We start from the raw sequence: 13,296 nt of genomic DNA, 5'->3' as shown, positions 1-13,296 counted from the left end.
TTTTATGCTTGTTCTTACATTATTCTACAAAACTAATTAATATTAAAAATGATTGAAGCAATTATGTTATCATAACTTAAATTATTAAAGTTATATTTATTCTTACTTTCTATTGTTTTTATAATTATCATAACTTAAATTTTAGCTTGATTATAATATATTTTGTCCATTTTACATTATATATTACATATTTTTATATTTATTTTTATACATTTATATTAACATTTTTTTAAAAAATTAATCTTGGTGTTATCATTCAATTTGTTTGCGTGAAATTATATTTTTCATTTAAGAACACCCGAGAGTTGTTTTAAGAAAAGTAAATTACTTTAAATTTACTATTTTATTAAAAAAAAAAACAACAATTCACCGTGCATTACCTTTGGTGCGTTGTAAATTGTACCAACAAAAAGGATTCTTTTGTCATTGCGCAACCTGCTTGGCAAAGACTCGACAATTTCTGAAAAGCTATAAATATAAATATAAATGTCGCGCTCTTAAATAAGTTCAGCAAAGTCGGTTAGGCTTCAAATGGTTCCGTTTTCAACATTGACCAAGAAAAAATTTGTCGAAGTTCTTAAATCTGTGTGCTACCAAAATCAGGGGTTTGGTTTTCTTGGATCGATCTTTAGGGTTTTGAGCTTATTATTAGTATTATTATTATTTCTTGGTTTAATTCAAGAATGGCGAAAGTGAGACATTCTCGATTGCAAGCGAAGAAATGGTCGACAGTAATGCTTGTGCTGTCGATGTTGTTTATGTTAACGGTCGTTTTGTTGATGCTTTTGGGACTAGGGATTTTCTCTCTCCCGATGAGCACCGACGATTCTCCGCCCAATGATCTCACTTCTTATAGACGCATGGCTTCTGAAAGGTAACGCGGTTTCCTTTTTAACGCATTGATCACTTTTTATTAATAGCGATTTATTTTCTGATTTGATTCAATATTTGGGCGGGATCGTGCTGCAGAGGAAAAGAGTTGGGGAAGAGAGGTGAGCAGTGGACTGAAGTCCTTTCTTGGGAGCCTAGAGCTTTCATTTATCATAACTTCTTGGTTAGTTTCTTTTTTCTTTTAATCTTTATTTATAAATTAATTTTGTGCTAATTAAATCAGAAATATATCAACGTTGCATTCGTCATTGAGATTTTTTGGTTAGTCTAAACAATCTGAAATTGCAAATCTCATCTCTCTGAATGTATATGCTTATGTTGGGAACTTTTGCAATTAATGGGAATTGATGAGAACAGTAGTTATCCGCACATGCAATGTAGATGGGTTGAATTAATAGAATAATTTATGAAGGAAACCTTGTAAAACCCTTCTTATTGTTACTGAATCCGTATATTTCTGGGCACAGCTTGTTTCTATGATCCCTTTGTTCCATCACTGTTTCTCTTTAAGGGTTGTTGCCTTGATTTTGACTCTTTATACCCATTTGAACAGTCCAAGGAAGAATGCGAGTACCTAATAAATCTTGCTAAACCTCACATGGCAAAGTCCACTGTTGTTGATAGCAAAACAGGGCGGAGTAAAGATAGCAGGTTTGCCTTTTCTATCCACTCACCTCTTCTTTTTTTTTTTATTATAAATGCTAAGATATAATGTTATGATATTGAACATCAATACTCCTCTTTATGCTTTTTTTTTTTTGAAAGCTATAGTGCTAAAATTTGTCTGTGGAAACCCTCTATTGTTTGAGGACCAATTATGTGTTGAACTCCTAACGTTACATCTTATGACATGAGGCTTATGTTGTTTGCAGGGTTCGTACAAGTTCAGGTATGTTTCTGAGACGAGGGCAAGATAAAATCATTAGGGACATAGAAAAAAGGATAGCAGACTACACTTTCATTCCTGTAGGTATGAGATTTTAATACTAAGCAAAACCTTCAATTTAAATTTTTAACTCTGAAACAATTTGTTGAACTTTTCTTTTTGCAGAATCTATTTCTTTTTTTATTTCTTTGGCTGTTAAATGGATAGTCCTTGTTTTTCAATCATTACATTTTTTTTGCTCATCTCTCCTTCGATGACTTCAAGCTAACATTGTTGTCTACAGAGCATGGAGAAGGTCTTCAAGTTCTCCACTATGAAGTTGGACAGAAATACGATGCACACTTTGATTACTTCCTTGATGAGTTCAACACTAAAAATGGAGGCCAGCGGATGGCTACTATGCTTATGTATTTGTAAGTTTTATAATTTTCTCAGTACATGTCTATGATGCATTCCACACCCAATATTTTTTAGACACTTGTAGCGCAGGAACTTCTTTCCTCATTTTCTCCTATCTTTTTTTAAGAGGGAAAAGGATTTGCTAGCTCCTACCTTACTTTCTGCCACTGATGCAGGTCAGATGTTGAAGAAGGGGGTGAGACAATATTTCCAGCAGCCAAGGGAAATTTTAGTGCTGTACCTTGGTGGAATGAATTGTCTGAATGTGGTAAACAGGGTCTTTCTGTGAAGCCGAAGATGGGTGATGCATTGCTGTTCTGGAGCATGAGGCCTGATGCGACGCTAGATCCTTCAAGTTTGCATGGTTTGTAGTTGACCCTTTTTCCACCTATTTTTGGGTTTATCTTTAGTTGTGGTTCAAGAATGATTAAGCATTTAAATAAACAAATGAGTTTAACTCTGTCTTATGGCTGATGATGCCAGGTGGATGCCCTGTGATTATGGGGAACAAATGGTCCTCTACAAAGTGGATTCATGTTGAAGAATACAAGGTTTAAGCTGCTCTATATAGGTACTTGTCTACGCCTAATGTAGTAGCTGCATGAAAGTCACTGCTGTAGTTGGACTGCATCCAGCCTTTTGATGTACTTCTTAGATGGTCATGATGCCTTTTAAGTGTATGCCATTAAGTTTCTCATTGAAGAGTTAGCTTTTCTTTTTCCCTATATCCCCCAAACTACTTGGAAAAAATATGAGATTAGAGAAGTATGGCATCCTTCAAACAATGAGAAGGTTATAACCTGAGTTAGTTAGCTTTTTCAATGATATGCCACATTCCTGGATGCTAGTACTGCCTTTATGCTAGGATTCAAGGTCAAGGATGTTTTTTGAGGTCATTGGGGGTGTAGATTTAAGTGAAATAAAGGCATGCAAACACAGAAAATGCAGAATTATTGTAGCTTGGCTTGGTTGGTTTTTTTCTAGTGTCTGGTTTTGAGGATGAATGTTCTTATTTATTGATACATATGTTTGTTAATAACTAATTAGTAAGTAGGAAGGTATGGCAGTTGAATTGGTTCTTTGTTAATTGGATGCATACTGCTTTTTCCTTGACAGGACACCAATTACACGACATAGTGGTCCACTGCTGCGAAGGTGTGGTTAATGTTGATGGAATTTGATTGTAGTTGCTGTGTGCCTCTATCATTTAACTTTTAACTCAGGTCCATTATTCTTTTATTGGATTGGTATTTTGTATCTTTTGACCTAATTGGTAGGTTGAGAAGTACCTGTCCTCACATTTATTTTTTCCATTTACCCTGGGAAATACTATCGGCATCCTGCACTAATGAGAACATATGATGTCATAGTTTAATAGAGATAAATTAGGAGATGGGAAGCAGAATCCAGGTGATGCATTGACAGCCTGAATGTAAAAGTAGCAAAAATAATTATGAATACAAGTCATGTTTTACTTCAAGCTCGTCCCTGCGCTAAGAAATTATAATTGCTTGGAGCCACTGAGTTAATTAGATGGTGTTAATTACAGGTATTTGTTAGAAATACTTTGCTCTTTTCTTGTCCATCCCATTTTTTTTAGTCTTTCTATTGTCGACAACTGTATTATCCCCAATTTTGGTATTCAATCTTTGACCTGTATGAACTTGACCAAAGGTAACAACCAGACACTATTTTTGTTAACATAAGGTTGTATATTTGATCCAAAACCATCTAGTTATATGTTAGCTAAAGGCTGAAAAGAAACACCTCTGCCATGAAACAGAGTATTAATCATCAGGATCTGTGAAGATGGTCATGCTCCTCAGTCCTTCCTAAATCAGATTCTTTCACTGAAATGTAAGTAGTCCAGAAACGTATAAAACGAATTGGATAATCAAACTGCAATGTAAGTAGTCCAGACGAACTTGATAAATTACAGTTTTGACTTTAAAGCCATTCAAGATTAAACAAGCGCAAGTGGTGATTCCTTAGCTCAGCTCAGGGGGAAGAATGGGACATCACTCGGATAGAGACCTTGTATTCTATCCGTGACGAGGCAAGATTGACTTGATAGCTCGAGACATGATCAGTGATCAGACACACCTATTAACTCATTATCAATATATGCATCTTTAAGCCCTGAGTCGCCGATTTAACTGTAGGAATGGTCGATGACATGCTAGAATCATAACCTCAGCAAGAGTTATCGGCTGATTTTCCACATCCATGTTCATGCAAGAGTTTTTTTATGAGGCCGTGAGAATACATCTCATTACTCCTTAAAAGTAGGCTGCAGAGCAGACACTTACAATTAGTAAGGCAAGTTTCCAAAACTCAAAACTCTAGTCAACAACTGACATCTCCACGAGAAAATTACCTTCTCTGTGCCAATTTTACGAAGATCACTCAATATTTCAGCAAAGTCTGGAGGGGGTTGGCATGAAAAGTGCATCATCTCCCTTGAGTGTGGATGTTCAAAACTACAAAAGAATGGGCAGAAGCAAAAACTTTCATCACTTTCTGATGGTTATGAAACAGAAGCAAATAAATTAGTCTAGGTTTTCAATCCTCTAACCCAAGGACCAAAGCATGAAGGTATGGCCTCTCCAATCTAGAAACCAGCCGTGAAAGTTGGTCATTATAGTTAGGGGGAGTCCTGGGTCGAAGCAATGATAAGGCCATGCTTTTTGTCCCTCCATACACCTCATCGCCCAATAAAGGAATTCCCATGTACTTTGCATGCGCACGGATCTACTTCACAAGCATGACAATGAAACAGATTATGAACATAAATTGGAATGACATAAGTTCTTTTAGCTGACAATCATACGGAGCTGGAATATATGAAGAACAAAAGTTACACCAGTATTCATTCATGACGAAATATGCGCTCACTCGTTGCTTAACTATCTATAGAAATTCTCAAATTGTGTGTTCAATGGTACCTGATGAGTACGCCCAGTTTCCAATCTCCACTGAATCAGTGCGGAACCACCACCAGCCAGCACTTCAATTACTTTGTATCTGATCAAAGGGAATCTCACTCATCTTTCTCCAATACTTATTGAATTAATCACAGTAGAACAATGTAATGAAGGACTATAAATCACCTACTAGCAGCATGACGAGCCCGTCCATGATGATTTAGTCCTGGTACAGCAATCATCCGGACGCGGTTATTTGAATCACGACCGATTGAAATGTCCACACGTCCGGCAGAAGGTGAAGGCACCCCACAAGTAAGACTGATGTACACTCTCTGGATCGTATGTTGCTTAAACTGTTCCGACAAATGGGAATGGGAGTGTTCATCCTGCCATTACCATAGACCAAGGATAACCGCAAGCTAGTTTTGTAATTTGCGCAGCTGGAAGCAACCAAGAAGAAAAGACGAACAAACAAAATTACTAACCTTTGCAACAACAAGCAATCCACTGGTGCCTTTATCCAATCTATGTACAATCCCTGGCCGAACAGAAGCTGCCGCACTTGCGCCATAACAGAAACCTTCATCATCATCAGAAACATCCTCTGTGTCCGAAAGAACTTCCTTTTCGGACAATGCCACTGTGGGTAAACTGCAATGGTGAAGAATTCCATTTACTAGCGTTCCAGTAGCATTGCCAGGTGCTGGATGAACGACCTCAACAAAATAAAGCAGTGCCATTTGCAAATGTCAGAATCTTACAGGTTACAGCCCAAAGTGAACTTCGAATAAAACATTTTTTTTCGAATCTTGAATTAAAGTACCATGTGTGGAGGTTTGTTAACGACAAGAACATGGTCGTCCTCGTAAACTATATCCAACGGTATGTCTTCAGGTTCTGCTCTCAATGGTTGCAGCTCTGATATTACGCAATTAACCTTATCCCCATGTCTCAGGCCATGCGAGACCTACTCAGAAATGAATAGTTAAACCCAAAATTATCCAAATGATTTCACTTTAGAAATTTAATAGTAGAAGCAAAAAAATAATTACTTTGTCGACAACGCGGCCATTGACCGTCACGAGGCCTGATTTTATACTGGATTGCACTCGAGCTCTGCTGATGCCTTGAATCCGAGAAGAGATCCAAGAATCCAGCCGAAGCTTGCCTTGTTTGGTCCCATCGACGGTTTCTTCTAGTTGAACGCCGGTATAGCTGGTTCTAATCGGTTCTTGAGTCTTGGCGGCGCAACCGGAACTGGGTCTGGCTCTGGCTCTAAGGATTCCGGAAAGAGTAAAGGGAAGTAATTTAGGATATCGAGGGGAGAGGAAGACGAAAGAAGGGGAGATTTGGAAGGCTTTTGTTGAAGGAAACGGGCAACAAGAGTAGGAGGAGACCATTCCCCCTTTATGCCCAACTCCAACTCCCACGCCTCGCAGTAGAGCTTTGTAGAAAAGAAACGATATTTTACCTTGGGGCAAAGTAAACATATTGTTTGTTCTCGAATTTAGCTAAGATAACATGTTAAATGAAAAAAATATTTTAAAATTTTAAATTGTTTGATATAGATATTATTAAATGCATCCCCATTTTTCACAAATATTCTTTTTTGGTCATAATCAATGATGGGATTTTATCATTTATCATTGCATGGCAGATTCTGTCAAGGTCTCAATCATTAGAGATTTTCATTATGGTGGTGGATGATAGTATCAACAAAGCTAGTTTCATCGTCTAATCCCAAAAGCAAATTTTAGCAGAATAATCTCTGAGACAGAGAGAGAGATTAGAATGCAATTCCAATTCTGTTTCCTCTTTGGTACACAGAGAACACAAACATTGCAGAGAACTGAGATGGGCATATTTATACGATACAAACAGAACTTAAAACTACATGGAATGAGTTTATTCACAACCACATTTGCAGGATTGTGTGGAGAATTGGTATTTGAAGATGGAAAGAGCCAGCCAAGCTTCTGGATGAGTTAAACAATGGGAGTGTTCAAGCAGATGATTCTAATTTGCTCTGGCCCTGTTTAGTTTATTCATGGTACATGCAGTTACTCATCTGTCCCCATCTTGAGTTCCCCTTTTCATCATGGCTACAAATTCCTCATAGTTGATTCTTCCATCCTAGAGTCATGTATCCAAACACCATTTTACAGACATTATACGAAAAATAAAAGGGAAAAAGTAAACAAACAAAGGGTTATTAGGATTCAGAAAAGAAAATTACCTTATCAGTATCTACATCCTCAATGACTTCATCTATTGTAGCCTCATCTCCCATTCCGTACTCAGTCATAGCTTGTCTTAATTCATCTCTTGTGATAAAGCTGAATGGAAATAATAATAATAATAATGAGAAAGTCAATCAAGTCAAGCTAACTTAGAATCATAGGCAGAGTTCATAAGAAAACTGGATGGTTACTGACAAAACTTGCATTGCACAATAAATTTAAGAGGAAGCAAAGGAAGGAAATGCTGCAGTACACTAACCCACTGTTATCCTTGTCAAAGAATTGGAAAGCCTTGTATATGTTATCTTCCCTCTCCAGCCTATGTCGAGGCATTGTAGCAGTGATGAATTCAATGTAATCAATGCTTCCACTCCTGTCGACATCAGCCTGGTAGAATAAAGTTTAGACATTCAGAAGTTGCCATCTTGTTTTTGGGTGCTGGGAGGAATTACATCATAAGGATTGTTTCATTAAGTGAATGCTTTTTATAGAAACAGAAGGTGGGAGGGATTATATAATAAAATAACTCTTACAGCATCCATAAGCTGCTGTATTTCTGCTTCAGTTAGCTTAGATCCCAATCGAGCTAATCCAACCCTGAGTTCTTCAATTGTTATCGTACCACTTCCATCAGTGTCAATGTTGTTGAACATCTGTTTCAAGCCCTTGACCTCTTCTTCTGATGATAGGGTTTCTGCTATCACCTACCAGCAACCCAAATTTCAGATAAAGATATCAGCTGGCGTGAAAAAGAACGAAATTTGTATTTTTATGCTTGAGTCAAGTTCAAGAATAACTTCTCCAACACAAAGCAAATGTGCACCCAGGTGGAGCAGTGACTAATTCAAGACTGTAAGATAATAGCCCTACATTATGTACATTGAATATGTTTTTATCTAAGAAACGTAATCTAATAACAGTTGAGTATGCAAGTTTGACATGAGTTAAAAACTAGAGGCGTTACTTGGATCATACCTTTAAGGCAAGTTTTTTGAGCTTGTTCATTACTCTAAACTGCCTCAACCTGCTAAGAACAGCACTATCCATAGGTTTGTCAGATGCATCACCACCCTCCTTAATCCATGGATGTTCTGGTTCAAATACACAACATGAAAAACATTAATGGCCCACTAATTATCTAACTATGTTCTGCATTAAGGATGAATCTGATATTCAAGGTTTTCAATCCAACTCTGAGATGATCCTAAGTTGAGTTGATTGAACAGAATTCAATATGGTTTTCCAAACACCCCCCCCCCCCCCCCCCCCCCCTTCCTCCCTCACTCTCTCTTCCTTTTTGCACTCCCTCTTTTCTTTGTCCAGAAGCATTTGCCTAGTCGAATTTTCAGAAGCACATGTGTTTACCTAGAGCTTGGGCAGCTGTAATCCGTTTCTTAGGGTCCCTTGCTAGCATCTTACTTAGGAGGTCCTTTGCACCATCAGATATAGACGGCCATGGCTGGCTTTTTAAGTCCAGATTACCTTCTATAACTGCTTTAAAGATTTCCTGCTCAGTCTCTGCACCAAAATTATTTATTAACAGATGAAAAAGGTGTCAGAACCAAAGACAAAACTTTTTGCTTATAGAAAAAAGTTAAATTCTCAGAACGGCAAGATATTGACTCCAAATTAAGTTGAAGTTAAATCACTCTCAGAAAATTAAGGGGATCCAAAAACCAAGTGACAGCATGAGAGGACAAGTAGCAAGTCAGTTTGAGTCCTCCAACTCATATTGTTTGAATTTTCATACATATGTACTACTTTAATCAAGTTCCATCTGAATGGTGATTGATTGTTCTCATTTCAAATTTCTATGGAACCTCACAGACTGAAACAGGAAACATTTTTGTGTTTCCCTGCAGCTTTCTTGTAGCAGAATTCTGAATATATCCATATAAATAAATAAAGAAAATTTTCACATACCACCCCAAAATGGAGGCACACCACTGAGAAGAATGTATAAAATGACTCCAGCGCTCCACACATCTATCTCCTTGCCATATTTCCGATTTAACACCTCTGGTGCAACATAGTATGCACTTCCAACAAGGTCCTTGTACCATCTATCTGAAAAGTTAGGTAAAATTCAAGTGTTTGGTAGTGATAGAGATTATGAGATTCATGATTATGATAAGAATCAAATGCACAAAAAAATTCCAGAAAATCAAATTGAAAAGCAAAAAAAATAGTTGTAGTGTTACTTTTTTTTATCCATCATTCACTCATAGGAAAAGAAAATGAGAAAAGAGGCTAATATACTCACATGGGATGTCATTAACTGATTTATATTACATTTTCTGATGAAATTCGATCCAAATTGCATCTATTTTGGTCTAGTTAATGTTAATCTTGATATTTCAATAGCAATGACCACCCAGTAACGAAAGATATCTGACTCCGGGGTTTGCCCAAAAATCTGAAGTACACAGTGAAAAGTTACAGGCTACAGCAATCCTATTTTGAACACTGACAACTACAATCACATCATTTAATTAGATTGGTTTGATACCACACAGTGAAAACTTACAGGGGCAATGCTGCAATGCTAACCCAAAACAAATTGGTACGATATTACATTCAATCTAAATCATTGAATCATTAAATCGGCCTGAACAGTTTATCCTGTCCATCGGTATTTTGGTGGCATCAGGTCAGGTAACTTTGCAAGATGATAGAGATTTTCCTCAAGGAGCAAATCTCATGTATGGGCAAAGACAGCTGTCGCTGTATTGCCGCAACTCTACACAGTCCACACCCTTTCCTTGGTGGAATCTAATAGAGATAAAGCAGTGCTTCCACCCTCATAGCAATGGGTCTAGTCTTGTGGACGTAAACAAGGCTCGCACCTGGTTTAGTCATGAATCATGGTGCCATGAACCTACCACGTGATTCTTTTTCTAACTAGCCTTTTTTTTTTCTGTCGTTTTTCTTACTCAATGGCTTGAACTTCTTACTTTTCACAAAATATCATTGACTTGGTTGACCTGTCCCTGTCTTCATTGACTTGGGCCGGTTGAAACATGATTACATCTAGAAAGAATAACGTGCAGAGCCCGCTGCCAGCTTAAATTGATATACTAAAATTCATCCTTTTTATAATTATCAAAAAAATTTAATCATATTAACCTGTCTCTTGAAAATTAATTCATTAGCAAATTTTTTATCGAATACTAAAATTTGGTTTAAAAATAAAATATAAAATAATAAACATAAAATAATTAAAATAATTTGAAAGAGGTTAGAGATTTGATCAAATTATGATCATGTCTAACAGTATCAACTTCGTGACGAAAAAGAATTAAAAAAACATATCATCGGAAGTAATCAAAAGATCATCGGAAGGAATCAAAAGAGCAAGCATGAATGAATACCAAGTTCCAGAACAAAAGCATTTTAAATCAAAGAGAACCAGTAAAAAGTAGTAGTAGAAGCTTACCTTCCTCGATGAAGACAGAGAGTCCAAAATCAGTGGCCTTTATCGGAGAATTCTCATCCTTGCTAACCAGCAAGAAATTCTCAGGCTTCAAGTCTCTATGCATAACCCCCATAAAATGACAGACATGCACCACATTCACAATCTGCCTACCGATTGAAGCCGCTTGTCGTTCTGAATAAGTCCCTTTAGCTATGATCCGATCAAAAAGCTCGCCACCTGAACACAACTCCATCACCAAGTGCAGATTATGCCTATCTTCATAAGCACCTTTGAACTTAACAATATTTGGTTGCCCCGTTAGATGCTGAAGTATCAAAATCTCTCTTCTAACATCCTCTCTATCCTTGTCAGACTTTAGTTTACCCCTTGAAATAGACTTGCAGGCGTATTTTCTCCCCGTTGCCTTCTCAGTGCAGAGATAAGTAATACCAAACTGACCTCTCCCCAACTCTTTATCAAGATCATAAAAGGTAGTGATGTCGACATAAGGTTTGCGCAAAATGGACCCAATCTGGGATGATGAAGGATTTTGGTTTTCCAAGGCTGGTTGTTGCCAAGGTGGGATAAACTCTTCTCCAGGGCGAGGGGAAGACTCAGATGAGGAAGAGATTGGGATTTCATGAGTACCGGATTTCCTCAAGCAGAATCCCAGAGATTGGCAGAGTCCCATAGATGGCTGTTAAGGAAAGAGTTCTTTTTTCTTGTGCTGTTGCTTTCCACCTATAGAGATTTTTTTTTTCGGTTTTTGTGATTGGATTGTGAATGATTTGTTGCAGGAGCATCCAGGGGAACTTTTTTAAGAGTAGTTTTCGATACACTGTTGCTTTATTAGGTGCTTTCCTTTTGCCCCTTGGATGGTCCTGAGTATCATTCCTCACGCTTTTTCAGTTTGCACAAACTATCCTGTTCTTTGCTTGCTTCGCTATCTAGAGAGAGAGAGAGAGAGAGAGAAAGAAGAAACAAATAGCCAAAAGGGAGAGGGAAAGGATTCGGAGTTGTGTTTCGTGTTTCAGAGCTTACTTCGGTTGTTAACAAAAGTTACGCCTTTCTATCTGACCGTTTTGTTTCGGCCATTTGCGAGAAATCCCATCAAAGTCCAATGTAAAGTATACAGTTCCGATGGTTGTCCTGCTTACGTCGCAGGCCCAATCCAGGAAAAAGCCCGAACAGCAAAGAGAGACTGAGACCACCTCCCTGGAGGGCGAATCTAGATCCAGCCAAAGTCCTAACTAATACCTTTTTAGTAGAATTCAAGTGTAAAACCAAACATGACTTTGGTGTTTGTAAAACCAGACTTGGTCTCTCAAACTCCCAACTTTGCCTCAATCCTAGTCTCGTTTGATAGGTGCTAAACTAGATAAAAGCATAGTCGGGTTTCTTGTTTATGAATTTGTTCAATTTGTCTACCCCAGTTTGGAGTAGAAAAGAGTAAGTATGCCTTTGAATAAGATACTGAGATGTAAGTGGGGCATGACAGGACTGATTGGCCATACCAATTTGTTTTTATTTTTCATGCTATGCCCATGGTTGGATTTAGTATAAAACAATTTAAATTTAATATAATATGGTTGCTGATGTTATCTTTATAAAATTAAATCTGTTTTCACCTTTTTTGATCTTGTTCAAGTTTTAACCAAAAAGGAAGAAAAACATCGCGGCTTTGAGGAGAATGAATAAAATAGACCATCCTCCAGAAACTGGAAGGAAGCTTAAGGAAACAAGCAGTCATTTTGCTTTGTGAGAAGTTAGCTTAATTTCAGCTGGGATCAGTCAACGACTTTGACCAAGAACTCTCATCAGAATTTAGAAACAACACCTTGGCTCCTGCCTTTTGCCTACGACGAAATCAGAGATTCAATTTCAGAGCTTTTTAAAGAATAGGGCTCTTCCCATGATTGACCTGCTTGTTTTCTTTCTCAACCAAGTGGCCTTCCTAGGCAGATTTTTTTTTTGTGATTCAGCAGCCATTTTTCCATCGTCGAGATTCCTTCTTGCCTTACAAGTTCTTTCAAAAACTTGATTTCAAGATATTCTTTCTTCCAATTAATGGACCTTAGCCTCTGCTCATGTCATGTTTTCCAGCCGAAGAGGCAAGGGAATTGTGCTGCTCAGCAACTTCAGCAGTTATTTCTAGACTGTTTTAGGCATTCTTCATTATCATATTTGCAGTGGGTTAGTTCACTTTTACCTTGTTTTATTTGGTCCTTTCCATTTGAACCTAAAAATGAAACAATGGAAGATCTTTTCGGTTCATCCTAGAATGTTCACAAGTATATATCTGGCATGTTTGGTAGAAAACTACGGTGTTAAAACTGATCAGAATCTGGTTTTATGTCTGCAGTTGGAGCAACTTTAGGAGCCCTGAACGGTGCTTATGTTGGGGCAAAAACCAAGATTGGTTACCTTCATGGAGCCACGGTTGAAGCCATAAAGGGCAGTTTTTTCTCCATCAAGTTCTTTAAAATTTCACTCATAGTTTGCAGTTCCGATGACGTGGCAACGAAGTATCTCCTCCAA

General features: G+C 37.6%; 3 protein-coding genes across 3 annotated transcripts; 1 reads left to right on the top strand and 2 right to left on the bottom strand.

The window, feature by feature from the left end:
• Window positions 1-505: 505 nt before the first annotated feature.
• Window positions 506-3,656, top strand: LOC18591618 (2-oxoglutarate (2OG) and Fe(II)-dependent oxygenase superfamily protein). Its single transcript, XM_007017840.3, has 8 exons — window positions 506-874; window positions 970-1,054; window positions 1,445-1,542; window positions 1,764-1,861; window positions 2,061-2,190; window positions 2,353-2,540; window positions 2,660-2,747; window positions 3,293-3,656. Exons 1-7 carry the CDS (start codon window positions 684-686, stop codon window positions 2,731-2,733), a joined length of 864 nt encoding a protein of 287 aa, XP_007017902.1. The 5' UTR covers window positions 506-683; the 3' UTR covers window positions 2,734-2,747; window positions 3,293-3,656.
• A 395-nt stretch (window positions 3,657-4,051) lies between these two features.
• On the bottom strand, window positions 4,052-6,604 carry LOC18591617 (RNA pseudouridine synthase 2, chloroplastic-like). The gene is made up of 8 exons (XM_007017838.3): window positions 6,156-6,604; window positions 5,927-6,070; window positions 5,589-5,819; window positions 5,287-5,489; window positions 5,122-5,200; window positions 4,752-4,927; window positions 4,554-4,656; window positions 4,052-4,466 (listed from the first exon to the last, which is right to left on the bottom strand). Exons 1-8 carry the CDS (start codon window positions 6,591-6,593, stop codon window positions 4,449-4,451), a joined length of 1,392 nt encoding a protein of 463 aa, XP_007017900.3. The 5' UTR covers window positions 6,594-6,604; the 3' UTR covers window positions 4,052-4,448.
• A 101-nt stretch (window positions 6,605-6,705) lies between these two features.
• On the bottom strand, window positions 6,706-11,825 carry LOC18591616 (calcium-dependent protein kinase 29-like). The gene is made up of 8 exons (XM_018125646.2): window positions 10,780-11,825; window positions 9,267-9,410; window positions 8,709-8,861; window positions 8,319-8,434; window positions 7,877-8,047; window positions 7,603-7,730; window positions 7,340-7,439; window positions 6,706-7,236 (listed from the first exon to the last, which is right to left on the bottom strand). The coding sequence occupies exons 1-8, from the start codon at window positions 11,447-11,449 to the stop codon at window positions 7,168-7,170; spliced, it is 1,551 nt and encodes a 516-aa protein (XP_017981135.2). The 5' UTR covers window positions 11,450-11,825; the 3' UTR covers window positions 6,706-7,167.
• Between the last annotated feature and the right edge of the window lie 1,471 nt (window positions 11,826-13,296).

Source organism: Theobroma cacao, chromosome 8 (assembly GCF_053813885.1).
Source record: "Theobroma cacao isolate CCN51 chromosome 8, ASM5381388v1, whole genome shotgun sequence".
NCBI classification, from domain to species: Eukaryota; Viridiplantae; Streptophyta; class Magnoliopsida; order Malvales; family Malvaceae; genus Theobroma; species Theobroma cacao.
This window is presented reverse-complemented; position numbering and strand designations above follow the sequence as displayed.

Coding starts and splice junctions, on each gene's coding strand:
- LOC18591618 (XM_007017840.3), top strand. CDS start 684: ATGGCGAAAGTGAGACATTCTCGATTGCAAGCGAAGAAATGGTCGACA. Junction 1,543..1,763: donor GGGCGGAGTAAAGATAGCAG/GTTTGCCTTTTC, acceptor TGTTGTTTGCAG/GGTTCGTACAAGTTCAGGTA. Junction 2,541..2,659: donor AGATCCTTCAAGTTTGCATG/GTTTGTAGTTGA, acceptor TGATGATGCCAG/GTGGATGCCCTGTGATTATG.
- LOC18591617 (XM_007017838.3), bottom strand. CDS start 6,593: ATGTTTACTTTGCCCCAAGGTAAAATATCGTTTCTTTTCTACAAAGCT. Junction 5,820..5,926: donor TTAACAAACCTCCACACATG/GTACTTTAATTC, acceptor TATTTTGTTGAG/GTCGTTCATCCAGCACCTGG. Junction 4,657..4,751: donor CTTCATGCTTTGGTCCTTGG/GTTAGAGGATTG, acceptor ATTCTTTTGTAG/TTTTGAACATCCACACTCAA.
- LOC18591616 (XM_018125646.2), bottom strand. CDS start 11,449: ATGGGACTCTGCCAATCTCTGGGATTCTGCTTGAGGAAATCCGGTACT. Junction 8,048..8,318: donor TCAAAAAACTTGCCTTAAAG/GTATGATCCAAG, acceptor GGTTGCTGGTAG/GTGATAGCAGAAACCCTATC. Junction 7,731..7,876: donor TACAGCAGCTTATGGATGCT/GTAAGAGTTATT, acceptor TTATTCTACCAG/GCTGATGTCGACAGGAGTGG.